The sequence below is a fragment of the Peromyscus californicus genome, unplaced genomic scaffold, assembly GCF_007827085.1.
Source record: "Peromyscus californicus insignis strain IS unplaced genomic scaffold, ASM782708v3 Scaffold_11__1_contigs__length_118956290, whole genome shotgun sequence".
Classification (NCBI taxonomy): Eukaryota; Metazoa; Chordata; class Mammalia; order Rodentia; family Cricetidae; genus Peromyscus; species Peromyscus californicus.
In genome coordinates, this window is record NW_026294402.1 from 66796342 (window position 1) to 66812539 (window position 16198).

At 40.0% G+C, this 16198-nt stretch overlaps 1 protein-coding gene across 7 annotated transcripts in view; it reads right to left on the reverse strand.

Annotated features, from left to right (window-relative positions):
• Tcf12 (transcription factor 12) overlaps positions 1–16198 on the reverse strand; it is a 282155-nt gene that overhangs the window by 51266 nt on the left and 214691 nt on the right. Inside the window, exon 1 of one of the 7 annotated variants that reach the window (XM_052713858.1) lies at positions 865–987. The exons of 5 other annotated variants lie outside the window; for them this stretch is intronic. In XM_052713858.1, coding sequence (XP_052569818.1) covers positions 865–933 — 69 coding nt within the window. In that variant the 5' untranslated portion in view covers positions 934–987. Of the gene's footprint in view, positions 1–864; positions 988–16198 lie in introns of those variants that run through there. One more of the 7 variants, XM_052713849.1, reaches the window with a different exon arrangement.

Sequence of the window (16198 nt, forward strand, 5' to 3'; positions counted from 1 at the left end):
CAATGTTGAGATAGTGGCTACTAAGCTTCAGGTGAATACTAAGCGGGCATTAAGGTAATGCTTTGTAATGTAAATCAAATATTTCACAATGGTAACTCTAAATCTCTTAGGATAGTTTTTATAATATACAAAATGCCTATGGGTTTTAAAGACACAGTTTCAGAAATATACTAAGCAGTTAATACTAAGTCTTGCTTGGCAACACAGAAAAATATTTTAAAATGCCTAAAAATGGGCTATAAATTGATTGGGAATATATTATTTGGAAATGTAGAAGGGCATTTTAAAAAATAGTGATTTATGTTATGAATCTGCACAGGGTCAAAATTCTAGTAATGATTAGAAGCAGATGGTGTCCCATTAAAGTCAGGCTTTGGATCTGAAACTCCAAACAGGAAACACGGCACTCGCTGGCTGACTGCTTCTCTAATCATTCCCAGAGCTTCATACTTGTTCTTTTTATGAATACCCAAGAAGACTTTCATCTTTCCCATCCATTTACAAAGCATCACACAATACTCAATATGTTTATGTCCTTATGTATAAATTATATTTATAATATATGAAAACATAAAAAATTACTTTCAAACTCATGCTATATTAATATTAGAATGAAAAAGAACTCAAATTCAAGTCTATTTCCTATACTTAATTAAAAAAAGTCAACAACTACTTAGCTGCTGAAGTCACTATTCCAAGTAACTATTGAAAACACTACTTTACTGACACAAATAAATATACAATTTAATTTATGGTAAAAGAATAAAAAAAAAGCCCATAGATTCGACTAAGATGCAGTTAAATTGCATTGCTTTTCATTAAACAAGTCAGTTAGGCAGTGTATGAAGAAAGAAAAAGGCTTACCGTTTTTCCATTGTAGTAATACATCAAAGAATTGCTGCCCATTCCAGGGACAGGATAAGCACAATACATGTTGATTTTGAAAATGTTATTTGCAGCTGACGCACACAGCTTTTCTCTAAGACATACATCCACACAAGCAGTACAAGTCCTTAGTACTATGCATACACACATGGAACTACTCAAAAGGAACTTATGCAAAATAGGACTGAACCAACTCACAGAGCACAGAGGGAGGGTTTATGCTGTAATCAACCTCTTTCAATTTCCACCAAGGCCCTGCATTGGTGGAGGATACCAAATAGACAAACTTTTGGGGTGTTAAAGTAAATATCCAAATCACACACTCTCTAAGTAAAGAGATATTGTATCCTAAAGGTAAATGTACCAAAAAATAACAAATTTACACACACACACACACACACACACACACACACACACACACACACACACACACACAGAGCGAGAGAGAGAGAGAGAGAGAGAGAGAGAGAGAGAGAGAGAGAGAGAGACAGAGACAGAGACAGAGACAGAGACAGAGAGACAGAGACTGACCAGTCTTGTCCTAATCTGTGTTTAGTTTGAATTAAATTAGATCACTTGAGAAAGAAAGCCTTGCTTGCTACACCTCCAGCAACACTACCATCTGGTATGGTCTAAAGTTGCTTTCAACTCTGATAAACACATGATCAAGCAATCAGGAACTGGAAACACTGAATCATGTGGGACAAGGAGGATCCAGACAGTTAAGCCTTGTACAAAATCACTTCCTGGAGAAAATGGACCATCATTTAAGTACTACTTCACTAGCTAGAACATACCGTGTTTTAGAAATTTTTGTTGTTCGTTTTGTTTTTGTTACACAGTGAAAAAAAAATTAAAAAATTGGAAATTATCTTAAAAATAAGTTACCTGTGTTTAAAATGATATTCTTAAAGAGGAAAAGTTTAATAATACAGACTTTTGTTTATAAAGTTTGTTAGATTTCTCATTCACAACACTAGTGAAAAGTTTACAAAAGAATGCAGTCCTCTGGAACATCTAGTATGTAGTCAACAATTAGGTAATGGAATAAGAAGAAGGGCTTGTTTTAATGTAAAGAATAAAAGACGAGTGAGTGTAGAGATAAAACATGCACTCTAGGTAGTAATATTAAACATGGTTTACTGGAAGTCTCTCCTTATTTCTATGGAATAGTTAGTTACTTATGTTAAAAATCACATTTCTTAGAGAAAATAATGAATGTCTCAGATTTTTCTAAATCATCATACTATGAAGTCAAATGATTTGAAACTTTGTCTCTAAAACAGACATGTTTACCATTTAAAAAGTGTTACACTTTACCATTTTGTGTAGATTCTAACCAGAAAAATAGAATAACAACCTTAACTTTTCTCATTTCCCCCATCAAACCCTCTTTGGACTATTTCTTCCCTCTGTGCTTCAAAGATAACAACCGGACTGTGCAAAGGGACACATCACTTTTTAAAAAGACACTTTTCATGAGGCAGAAAACCACTGAAATATTCTAGGAATAGTCTGTAAGAGACAAAAAACAAAAACCAAACCAATCCAACAATAAAGCCCCCAAACAAACACCATTCTTAGAAACCATACTGACTGAGTCACAGGAATAAGACAGCACCAAGCAATAAGGCTGACTAACGCAGGACTCAAGAGCTGACAGCATCAGCCAACAATGCAGCTCCCCACTCTCCCCACACAGAGAATAGGCCTAGCAGCAGCTGCAAAAGAACATCCCTGCACAGCAGCTATTAAATGCCGGTCTGCAGAGCACAGGCAACTTCCTCCCTCCCGAGAGACCACAAAGGCCTGCTTCAGCCCTTGGAGAACTGCATGAAAAGCTTTGATTGACAGTTAACAATGCCATGTCTTAAAATCTTTTAAGTAAATTTTAGTCTTTCATAGACAAGTTGTTCTCTTTTGACATAATAACTGAAAAAAGAAAAAAAAACAATCATCTAAGATAAAATTTCTTTTCTATTAATTATACAAATATCTCACCTTGCAATAGCAAACCCAGGAACTAGACGAGGGAAGCATCAAGGCATTGACAACATTCAGAACTTCCTTTCTACCTGGGTAACTTTTACAATAGGCAAGAAAGGAGAAGCCTGCACGGGTTAAACTCAACAGGGAAAGTGCTTGCTAGCTGGTAAAACAAGCAGTATAATGTAATCCTCTATGCAACCATGGTTATTACATCACAATGAAACATTTAGAATTTCCTCCCCAGTTTTTATTTTAGAGGCAATAATGTAATTATCTGAGGGAAACAAACAATCAGATCAACAACAAAAATTCAAAGTAAAACCAAACAAACTTGGGGGGTGGGGGTAATACAATCAACAACTGGTTGAGATTTACTGTTCACTGAAATGTAGAGGGAGGGGTGGAGAGATGCTCAGCAGCTAAGAGCACTGGCTGCTCTTCAGAGGACTAGTTTACATTCCCAGCACCTACGTGGTGGCTCACAACCATCTGTGGCTCCAGGCCCAGGGGATCCAACACCCTCTTTTGTTCTCCTGGGGCACCAGACACACATGTGCAGATATACATGCAGGCAAAACACTCATACACATAAACCATTTTTAAAACGATATAAAGCCTTTCACCCACCCCAGACCTCCTCTCCCACAGTGCACCAGCCACAATATATGCACTACTACTTAAATTGAGAGGAGGTTCAGGAACTCAACAAATCACATCTGGACAAGTCTGTATAATATTGTTAATAATTTTTCCTGAAAACCATAAAATCATTGAGAAAATTAATGCATTTATATAATTTTTTCCCACATTCTACCTGTCTGCCACAGCACAGGCTTTTAAGTTTGATATTCTGAAGTACCATCTTCTACAAGTGTACCTTACACAAGGAAAACTGCAATTGGCTAATATGGATAGTCATTTTCCTTATCATATTGATTAATCATGTTCTATGACAATGTTTTTTCTCTTCTAGGAAGAAACAAACAAACAAAATAACAACAACAGCAACAACACCCACCAACAAAAATCTCCAATCTATGAAACAGCTGCAGCCCCTCTCCCTGGGCAACTCACTTTACAGAGAATGCTTCTAGCTGATCAAGTGCTGCCTTCGTCAAAGCAGTTGTTTAATCTTTGTCCCCCCTCCCCTTTTTAAAAGAACATGTCAAGGGTTAATCTCCTGACTCAGTCAGCTGGAGAAGGGCGCATTTTCAAACCTGATTTCAGGCAGGCCTGCCTTGCACAGGAGCTCTGCCCCATTAGGGAGGCATTCTTCATCCTGACTACAATGCTGCAGAAGCACTTATGTCATCATCAGACTTAATATTCACGTCATTAAGTCTAACCACCTAAAGTAACACGTCTAATCACAAGGTGGGAACCACTAAGCATGCAGGTAATGTGATGAATGAGATGCCAGAGACCCTGAAGAAACTGACTTGGAGCCACACAGCTTTGATTAGCAAATCCAAGATTCCTGGCTTAAGTTTTATAGTTTTTCATCAATTTTCCAAATTTTTTTATTGCTATTACAATAATCATGAGGCAGAGGCCTAAACTAGGGAAGTAAATGCTTTACCTCTTTTTAGAAGAGTCTTGAAAAAATAGTTTCAATAAAGTGAAGTAGGCTAAGGACTTTTGCAGAAACTTTCAAATTCCAGGCTCTGTTCTCTTTCATTTTCTGTTGATTGAAAATAGATCTTCCTTGGAAAGACAGGCAAAACTAACTGGCATTATCTATTTTGCATTTTCTAGTCTTTTATTTGTTCATCTTTATTCTTGATATTTGGATCAAGGAAAGGGTCATATATTGTTTTAATACATACTTATTAAACTATCCTTAAGCAATGTTTCAAGTGACATAAAATTCTATACAGTTTTCCAAAGAAAATTGAATAGAATCACATATATTGAATTAATCAAAGACAGTTAACAGTTAATCTTCTAAGCAAGCCACATTCTACTATTCCAAAAAATCTAGACAGCCTGGCTAGAAAAATAAATCTAAACATGACACAAATAACTCCTTATGAAAAGTTGACATTATTTCTAAGAAAAGCAGTTCCTAGAAGGCAGACTTTAAGAGTAATGAAGCCAAACTTAAAAAGTTCACATAAAACTAAGTCCACAATCCTTGAAGGATGAAACTTAGTAAATAACAAATTATTGAATCCAAGGGAGGTCAGGGTGAAGAGAGGCATGAGGATTAAAAACTGAAACCCCTTGGGGCTGGAGAGATGGCTCAGAGGTTAAGAGCACCGACTGCTCTTCCTGAGGTCCTGAGTTCAATTCCCAGCACCCACATGGTGGCTCACAACCATCTGTAATGACATCTGCTACCCTCTTCTATGTACATAATATATAAAACAAAAAAACAAACAAACTGAACCCCCTAATGTGGTGGCATACACCAACAATCCCAGTGCTCAGGCATAGGAGTGCTGTTTGAGGCCAGCCTGACACATCTCAAAAACAAGGCAGGCACTGAATCTGCAAATGTCAAATGAAAGACACTTTCCCAAGGCTTCCCCTCCCCAATTTAGCCTGGAAAGAAATGATTTATAAGACCCAGTCTCCTAAATTTGCAGATTTGGGGGCAATACTGTTAAGTCAGGCACTAAATAAGACACCCAAATTCCAGATTTTATATCTAACCAATTTTTGTAGTATTTGCTACTTTAGTTAAAAACAAACAAAAAAACCCAGTCATTTCTGAGTGTTGAAGAGGCTGTCTCCCAGCCCCAATATCTTCATATTCTAAAATGTTTACAACAAAGAAAACAAAAATATAAAACTCTAGTGAAATCATTGATCCCTTAACCCCACCTCTGATGGCTGCTCCACATTAAAGATAACAGTTACTGATCTGAAATCAGTAATCTTGCAACCGCTCTCTAAAATAACCTAATTTTGTGACCATGGAAAAAATTTCCATCTAAGTCTTAATTGTGAAGACCTACATTTTAACCAGAATCCAAAGACCATGCTAACACACTAGGCCACATCATTTGGATGCTGGAGATGTGGCTCAGTAGTAGAGTGTGTGCTCAGTCTGCCCATAGTCCTGGTTTGACTTCTGGTATCATCAGCAAAACAAAACAAAAAAAGTGACACACTCTTAAAACCATTACTCAGCACAGAGCAAAGATACATGATGAAATTCAAGTTTTTTATTGCTTCTTTACAAATATCTCACAATCTAATTTGAGGTCTAGTAATTTTTCATGATTAACAAAATAGAAAATAACCATCTGTATAGCTAATAGAAGCCAACTAAATGACCTGCATTTTTCCGGGTAGGGGCAAGTCCAAGTGGATCAAAGACCTCAACATAAATCCGGTTACTCTAAACCTGACAGAAGAGAAAGTAGGAAGTAGTCTTGAACGCATTGGCAATGGAGATCACTTCCTAAATATAACACCAGCAGCACAGACACTGAGAGAAACAATTAATAAATGGGACCTCTTGAAACTGAGAAGTTTTTGTAGGGCAAAGGACATGGTCAATAAGACAAAATGACAGGCTACAGAATTGGAAGAGATCTTCACCAACCCCACATCTGACAGAGGACTGATATCCAGAATATATAAAGAACTCAAGAAATTAGACATCAAAATGTCCAACAGTCCAATTAAAAAATGGGCTATAGAGCTAAACAGAGAATTCTCAAAGAAGAAGGGGAACACTCTTACACTATTGGTGGGAATGCAAACTTGTACAGCCACTTTAGAAATCAATATGGCGCTTTCTTAGAAAAATGGGAATCAACCTCCCTCAAGACCCAGCTATACCACTCTTGGGCATATATCCAAGGAATGCTCAATCGTACCACAAGGACACATGCTCAACTATGTTCATAGCAGCATTATTTGTAATAAGCAGAACCTGGAAACAACCTAGATGCCCTTCAACTGAAGAATGGATAAATAAAATGTGGTACATATATACAATGGAATACTACTCAGCAGGGAAAAACAATGACATCATGAGGTTTGCAGGCAAATGGATGGATCTAGAAAAAATCATCCTGAATGAGGTAACCCAGACTCAGAAAGACAAACATAGTATGTACTTACTCATAAGTGGATACTAGATGTAAAGCAAAGGATAACAGACTGCAACTCACAACTCCAGGGAGGCTACCTAGTAAAGAGAATCCTAAGAAAGACACAGGGATTGCCCAGCGACAGAGAAATAGATGAGATCTACATGAACAAACTGGGGGTGAGGGGGGTAATGGAGGGCAAGGGTCAGGGGAAAGCGAGCTTAGGGGAGTGGGAGGTCCCAGCTGGATCAGGAACAGAGTAGGAAAACTAGGAAAGAGACACCATGATAAATGAAAACCCCATGGGAATAGGAAGAAGCAGAGTGCTAGAGAGGTCCCCAGAAATCCACAAAAATACCTCCATTATAGACTACTGGCAATGGTTGAGAGAAAGCCCAAACTGACCTACTCTGGTGATTGGATGGCTGAACACCCTGTCATGATAGAACTCTCACCCAGTGACTGTTGGGAAGCAGATGCAGAGATCCATGGACAAACCCCGGGTGAAGCTCCAGGAGTCCAACCGGCGAAAGAGAGGAGTGAATATATGAGCCAGAGATATTGGAAAAAGCACAGGGACAAATAGCCAAAGTAGTGGAAACACATGAACTGTGAACCAATAGCTGAGGAGCCCTCATGGAACTAGACCAGGCCCCCTGGATAAGTGAGACAGCTGATGAGCTTGAACTGTTTAGGAGGCCCCCAGGCAGTGGGACTGGGACCTGCCCTTGGTGCATGAGCTGGCTTTTTGGAACCTAGGGCCTATGATGAGACACTTGGCTCAGCCTTGGTGCAGGGAGGAGGGGACTGGACCGGACTCAACTGAATCTACCAGGCTGCGCTGACTCCCGAGGGGAGACCTTGCCTTGGAGGAGGTGGGAATGGGGGGTGGATTGGGGGGAAGGCTGGGGGATGGGAGGAGGGAGGACAGGGGAATCTGTGGCTGATATGTAAAATTAAATTAATTACAAAAATAAAAATATTTGTCAAAAAAAAGAAAGAATATGTGTTTAATTCCTCTTTTGAAAATTCCAAAGCTAGCCAGGCTTGGTGGCCTTTAATTGCAGCACTCATGGAGGCAGAGGCAGGTGGATCTCTGTGAGTTCAAGGCCAACCTGGTCAACAAAGTAAGTTACAGGACAGAGAAACCCTGTCCCAAAATACCAAAACAAATCCATCCATCCATCCATCCATCCATCCATCCATCCATCCATCCATCCATCCATCCATCCCAAGACTGAGGATGTGTTAAAAGCAGCCCAATCTCCTGGAGAAGCAAGCAGGTAAACAAATAGTATTCTCTGTCAAGAGACCAACAAGCAGAACTGTCAGCTCACTCCTTCCACAGCTCCTCCAATGGGGCAGACCTGCCACTACTGAAATCTGTAAGCTCCAAAGCATAGGGTATACTTTTTGATCACATACTCCCATGACAAAGCAGTTTTCTTTAAAACATGAAATGGGGAGTAGGGTGAGGTGCCCGCTTCCCCAGTACTAACAGTTCCTGCATCTCTTGCCTGTCCATTTCCTTCACCACATGAACTGTGGTTTGTCACTTCTTATTTATCACTTAAAACAATCTGGTAATAGAGTTATTAACTGTGTTGCAACTTGATAGTTTTCCTGCAGATGGCTCTATAATCATAGGATTGCCTACTGGTGCAAGTGCACACACATAAAAGCAAACAACAAAATGACAAGAACCCACAGGTCTTAACTTCCCCAAATACACCAGAACTTTGAACTTTGTTAAGCAATCTAACAAAAACTGTAAGCAAAAAAACCACAACTTTTTATTAAACCATCTATAAAGGTGAGTGTAGACAAGGCTTTAGACATGCGTTTTTTTCTTTAACTATGCCACAGTTTCTGATTTGTTTTCTAGGCATATTCTTTTTCTTCTGGGCTGGCAAAAGTTTCACAGAAGTGGAACACATCAAGATATTGCCATTTCCACATCTCTTTGCCTAGAACCATCCATGAACATGCAATTCAAAGCTCCAAACTTCTTTACATTAAGTTATTTCTGGTTCACAGTCTATTTTGTTTCAATAAAAATTCTTGCTAGTGGCAGTGATTTTAAAGATTTCTTATCTCTGCACAATTGACATTAAGACTTCAAAACACCTGCCGCACACTTCTAACACTCAAGGAGTAAAGCAAGGCTAGCTTCTGCCATACTTACCAAAAGAAATCATGAAGATCCTAAACTTATGTCTTATCTTAAGAACCATTTCTTAGTTCTAAATTCTTAACAAAAGCCAGATAATACTTTTTTTTTTTTTTTTTTTTTGGTTTGGTTTTTCAAGACAGGGTTTCTCTGTGTAGTTTTGGTGCCTGTCATGGATCTCACTCTGTAGACTAGGCTGGCCTCAAACTCACAGAGATCCACCTGGCTCTGCCTCCCAAGTGCTGGGATTAAAGGCGTGCACCACCACTGCCCGGCAAATACTTCATTTTGAATACATACCTGAGAAAGCTGTAATAAACAGGGAAGGGGAGATGAAGAGCATGTCAATGCTGCCTTTTCAACATGGGAAAAAAAATCAAGGGGTTACAGAGATGGCTCAGTGGTTAAGAGTACTTGCTACTCTTCCAGAGTTTGATTCCCAGCACCTACATGGTCTATATTTGGTCTAGACTCTCTATCAGATATGCATGCACAAGAGCATTACATTCTCCCTGCCAGAGATCAAGACAGGCTGCTTATGTCATATAGAACTAATGTGATGCAAAAGAGCACTGGATGAGGAGCCAGGTCTCAAGTTTTAGCTCTGCCTTTTCAGAAAATGAGATTTCAGTTCACTCTATTCAATTATTTCTTCCAAATACAGGCACTCATCAAATTATGCTGAAGATTTTCTAACAATTTCATTACTAATAAAGCCTTTCATAAACTCCTATCTGTAATACCAGCACTCAAGAGGCAGGAAGATTACCAAGAGTTTAGGCCAGCTTGGGCTACATAGTGAAACTCTATCTCAAAAATAACCTAACCAACCTACTATTTCCATGTTTTATTATCTACTGCGCCCCCAAACTCTGAATTCTGACTTTGAAAGGTTTTTGGTTTAAGTTCTTTTTTATTTAGTTATATTGAGTAGTTTAAAACAAAACTGAAGCTATATAATTGCCACTCAGACTTCTGATTAGAAGAGGAATGCAGCGCTCACTGCAGCAGCCCATACAATAAAACAGGAAGACACAGAGAAGATCACCATGGCCCTAGCAGGCTGATGCAGATGTTCATGAAGCCTGACATCTCTCTCTCTCTCTTTTTTCTTTGAGACAGGGTTTCTCTGTGTAGCTTTGCGCCTTTCCTGGAACTCACTTTGTAGCCCAGGCAGGCCTCGAATTCACAGAGATCCACCTGGCTCTGCCTCCTGAGTGCTGGGATTAAAGGTGTGCGCCACCACCACCCGGCGAAGCCTGACATATCTTATACTTGTTGATTCAACTGTCAAAAGGAAAGAAATTAAAAGCAATGAAGTGCTGCTATGCCGAAGTAAGCTGTTCATGTATGGGAGATATGGGACTATATTTATTATTGTTAGTGTGCTTTATTTCATTCTAGTGAGCTCCATAACAATTAGGTATTGTGACATATTTTAGATCTTGTCAAACACTCTTCCTGAAGCCCAGCGTTGTTGCAGCTGATATCCAGTGTCTACAGCAACCTTAGATCATATTTTCACAATCACATCTACTAAAAAGCCTAAAGCTTTCCATAAAATGAAAAGATGGGTCCAGGAAAGAATCTTAAAAACCTCATTACAACTCCTGAGCTGAAAGATAAGCATCCAAAAGCTCTGAACTCTAACGTGTGCTGGCAGGTGGAGGGTATGTGGCTATTGCCTGGTAATACGCTCATCTAAAGCAACCGTCTATCTTCAAAGCTCTGAAGTAACTAGAACAATGGCAACAAGAAACCGGGCTGGCAGGGTACCAAGAGTCAAAACTCTTCCCCAACTTCAGCATGACTCACTCAGTAACAATTCTGACATCTTAACAATGTGCATCATACATAGGTCAGACACTTAGATTAATTTGGCCCCTCTGGAAAATGAAAGATTTGTTCTCAAACTGTTAAAATAACTACAGAATTCTCTATGGAGAGGGCAGCGAGTAACTGAGCTGACAAGAGAGCCTGTCAAAGGAGTGGGCAATGGCTCCTACACCATCCTTCAACAAAAGCACAGGGCCTATAACATGCTACTTTGCATGTTCTGCTGGAAGATTTAGTAGAGCAGTAAAAGGGACTATGAAATAGATTACAATCAAAATAGCTGCCATGAGCAGACAGCCCAAGGAACTCACAGGATAAAGACCAGGCAATACCACCATATTAACTTTACAGTGTGACCTTGAGGTTATGTGCTTCCCTAACCTTGAAAAATTCAATCTGTGTTTCCACTGTTAAACTTCGATGAAGATCATATGACTTCAAAACATCCATTTCTAACATTAGGACTCCATGATGGAAATGAAATGCATGTTTCCTAGTTCTCATGTGTCTAAACTGAGAGTCTATGCTCACAAGAATGGAAATAATACTGGTAAACTTTGTCAACCAAAACAGGTTACTTTTCTAATGAAAAACTGGAGCTTTTCCCACTCCCATTTTCAAGTATTTATAAGGTTTAAGCATAGTTAATGTTTGTGGTGGTATTGCTTTCCCCCAAATATTGTGCATGCTAATAAACTTATCTGGGGTCAGAGACAGAGCAGCCACAATATTAAACATAGAAGTTAGGCAGTGGTAGCACACGCCTTTAATCCTAGCATTCCAGAGGCAGAAATCCATGTGTTCAAGGATACAGCTAAGCATGGTGACTCACGCCTTTAATCCCAGAAAGCAAGCCTTTAATCCCAGGGAGTGGTGGTAGAAAGCAGAAAGATATATAAGGCGTGAGAACCAGAAACTAAAGGCATTTAGCTGGTTAGGCATTTGGCTGGTTAAGCTTTCAGGCTTTCTAGCAGCAGTTCGGCTGAGAGCCATTGGAATGAGGACTCAGAGGACTCCAGTCTGAGGAGACAAGACCAGCTGAGGATATGGCAAGGTGAGGTAGCTGTGGCTTGTTCTCGTTCTCTGACCTTCCAGTGTTCACCCCAATAACTGGTCTCGGGTTTGATTTTATTAATAAGACTCTCTAAGATTCCTGCAACAAATGTTCTATAAAGTAAAGGCTAAAATATGGCTACAGTTTTCTCTGAAGATAATTCAGATCTTTTGTAGATCAGTCCATCTTCATGTCAATTAAGCAAGGTACAGTAGGCAAAGATACCTACAGCTATATTGCTAACCACATGGATTTATTAATTTATTATCCATTAGCAACTGGGGACAGAAAAAAAAACCCCACCATAAACCACATCCCTGCTTTCTAAAGTGACCAGGTTAAAGGATAAATTGGATAAACTACAGAGACAGTGACAGCAGGAAAGGAAGGGGTGGCTGGGTACTATGCTGCCATTTTCTATAGGACGACTATGACAGATCCCCACTGAGCAGAGAGAAAACTAGCCATGCAGGTACAAAGGAGTGGGGTCTAGCAGAAAGATCATAAATACATAGAAGCACCCGAGGCTGGACTGAGGGAGGAAGATGGCAGAAGAAGATCTGAGAGGGAAGAGATGGGTCCTAAAGGTCTGCTAAGCCACTGTAAGGACTCTGCCTTAAAACTGACAAGGAAAGCTACTTCAGGATTTAAAGTGGAGGATGATACGGAATGATATGGTCTGACCTAAACTGTTAAGTATTCTCCCTTCATGAAAGAAACTGCTGAAAGAAAACTGCAAGACTAGTTGAGGAGATGTTGCAGTAGTCCGAAAGAGAAAAGGGGCTTGGACAAAGATGACAGTAACACAGGAGCTGACAGATGGTTAAATTCTTGAGGGTGTTTTAGTATGAGAAATATGGTATAGAAGAACCAGATGTTACACTTGTATTCAATGAAACTGTTAACTTTTTTCTCTTCTTTAGGGAAAAAAAAATCTGTCCCTTATACACTGGTTTCTACACCAATGTCGTTTTATGCAAAGTCCTTAAATTTCTTCTTCTTCTTTTTTCCAGACAAGGTTTCTCTATGTAGCCCTGACTGTCCTGGAACTCACTCTGTAGACCAGGCTGGTTTTAAATTTACAGAGATCTGCCTGCCTCTGCCTCCTGAGTGCTGGAATTAGAGGCATGCGCCACCACTGCCCAGTTAGTCCTTACATTTCTTTTTTCTTTTTTTCGGTTTTTCAAGACAGGGTTTCTCTGTATATATAACAATCCTGGCTGCCCTGGAACTCACTTTGCATACCAGGCTGGCCTGGAACTCACAGCGATCCAGATTGGGATTAAAGGCGTGTGCCACCACCACTCAGCTAGTCCTTACATTTCTAATGATGTCAATCCTGAATCAATGCAGAGTTGTGTATAATTTAACAGCATACTTTAGAAGACAAATGGGAACCAAAGTTCTTTACTTTTATAAAGAAAGTTGGCATATTTTTCCCTGTTTGAACAACCAGAGAAGGAAACTGAGAAGTACTGTTTACAACAGAAATCAACAAGTGCTCCTTTCTAGATAAGGAAGGTAACAGTTATACAGGCATGGTTTCTACCCCACTTGACTGCACTACTTTCCTGGGTAGTACACTCTATGACTGCAGGGCAATTACTCAACAGAAAAACAATAAAAGTTACTTCTCTTCACAGGCAGAAGATGAACTCTTACCATGATCTTGAAGTCAGGCCCATGTTTTGGTTGTATTTAAATCCTGAATGCCTAAGAGAGTCCTATACTTACTGTAAGTACTCAGAACACTCTCAATGACTCAGAGGGGACTCACTGGGACCTAATAGCAAAGAGTTGCTAATTCTCAAACTGCTGTCCTTCTTGAGGATTGGGTACCCTTAGCCTCGGTTTTTGAAAATCTTAAATATCTTTAATGATGCTGGGAGAAAACAGCTGCTTTTGACTTCAAACAATAAAAAAGATCTCAAGTACAAGTCAAAACTTGAGCCTTTACTTACTAATCAAAGCTTTCATCAAAGTTAAAAAGGGAACTATGTAAGAACCATAAAAAATTCACCTACATTCATAAAGAGTAACATTGAGAAAATGAATTTTCAAGGCATGAACAACTAACTATCTTAGTTTTCAGTAAAGCCTTCATATTAAATGGCACCTAAATGAGTACATGTTCCATTGCATACTTCCACAGAAAACAGATCACAGTCTACTGTTTTAGCACAAAGTTGGACAAGGACAAAGATGACAATTTGAGTACACACATCTACAATTACCAGCAGGATCGTCACCTCATGGAACACTTAAATACCAGAAAACACAACACTGAAGCATTGCTTCACTTGACTGTACTAGTGGGAACATTTCTGAATATGGCAAATAATCTTGACGAGCATCTGACAGTACAATAAAAACCGCTCTGTTTCCAGGGCCTTGATGACAAGGGGGGTACACCTGCATTCTCAGAGTCCACTGCAGGTGACTACTTAAGGCTAGTGAGTCAAGTCTCATCTACCAACTCTCTTATCAAGCTTTATTGGAACACAGTTGTGTCTTTTCATTTAGGTATCACTTGTAGCTACTTTCAATGACAGTAACACAGCAGTGTCTAGTAGTTTCAGTAGAAACCATCTGCCCTTTTATCTCCATATTTACTATATAACCTCTTTACAGAATAAGTTGAGCCAGGCATGGTGGTGCAAGCCTTTAATTCCAAGCATTCAAGAGGCAGAGGCAGGCAGAGCTCTTTGAGTTTGAGGCCAGCCTAGGCTACCCAATGAGAGCCTGTCCCCCAAAACAAAAACCCCTTGACATAGTATACTGAGGAAGCACATAGAAGTATAACCCCAAGCTCCTGATCCTCCTCCTCCTGCCTCCATCTCTCCAGTGTGGGGATTATAGGCATGTGCTACTATGCCCAGCCAGAACCAATCTGTTTTTCAAAAACTAATAAAATATTGGCAACACTACAGATATACTGGGTTAAATACTAAAACAAATATAGTTTAAAAAGTCAAAAATTTTGATCAGTCAGTAGTTTAAAATTTTTTAAATCTGCTTCATGACTATACATGTGAGAAAAATTAGAAACAATTTAAGAACTTGCAGTGTTTTGAAAATTGTTGAGATTACACTCCTTTTTTAATTTAATTTAATTTAATAATTTAATTTAATTTTACATATCAGCCACGGATTCCCTTGTTCTCCCCCCTCCCATGCCCCCAGCCCACCCCACCCCCATCCTGCCTTCCCCCCAGCCCACCCCCCATTCCCATCTCCTCCAGGGCAAAGACTCCCCTGGGGATTGAGTTCAACAAGGTAGATTCAGTCCAGGCAGGTCCAGTCCCCTCCTCCCAGGCTAAGCCAAGTGTCCCTGTATAAGCCCCAGGTTCCAAACAGCCAGCTCATGCACTGAGGACAGGTCCCGGTCCCAGTGCCTGGATGCCTCCCAAACAGATTAAGCTAATCAACTGTCTCACTTATCCAGAGGGCCTGATCCAGTTGGGGGCTCCTCAGCTATTGGTTCATAGTTCATGTGTTTCCATTTGTTTGGCTAACTGTCCCTGTGCTTTTTTCCAATCTTGGTCTCAACAATTCTCGCTCATACAAACCCTCCTCTTTCTCACCACTTGGACTCCTGGAGCTCCACCTGGGGCCTGGCCATGGATCTCTGCATCCGGTTCCCTCAGTCATTGGATGAGGTTTCTAGCATGACAATTAGGGTGTTTGGCCATCTTATCACCAGAGTAGGTATGTATCCACTCATAGGAGGATACTAGATGTAAAACAAAGATGACTAGACTCCTACTCACAACTCCAGGGAGGCTATCTAGAAAACAGGACCCCAAGAAAGACACAGGGATCACCCAATGACAGAGAAATGGATGAGATCTACATGAACAACCTGGACGTGAGTGGGGGTAATGAAGGGCAAGGGTCGAGGGAAAGAGAGCTTAGGGGAGCAGGAGATCCTAGCTGGATCAAGAACAGAGAGGGAGAACAAGGAAAGAGAGACCATGATAAATGAAGACCACATGAGAATAGGAAGAAGCAAAGTGCTAGAGAGGCCCACAGAAATCCACAAAGATACCTCCACAATAGACTACTGGCAATGGTCGAGAGAAAGCCCAAACTGAAAGATCACACTCCTTAAAACAATATACACATGGCTGGGTGGTAGTGGCACACGCCTTTAATCCATGCACTGGGGAGGCAGAGGCAGGTGGATCTCTGTGAGTTCAAGGACAGCCTAGTCTACAA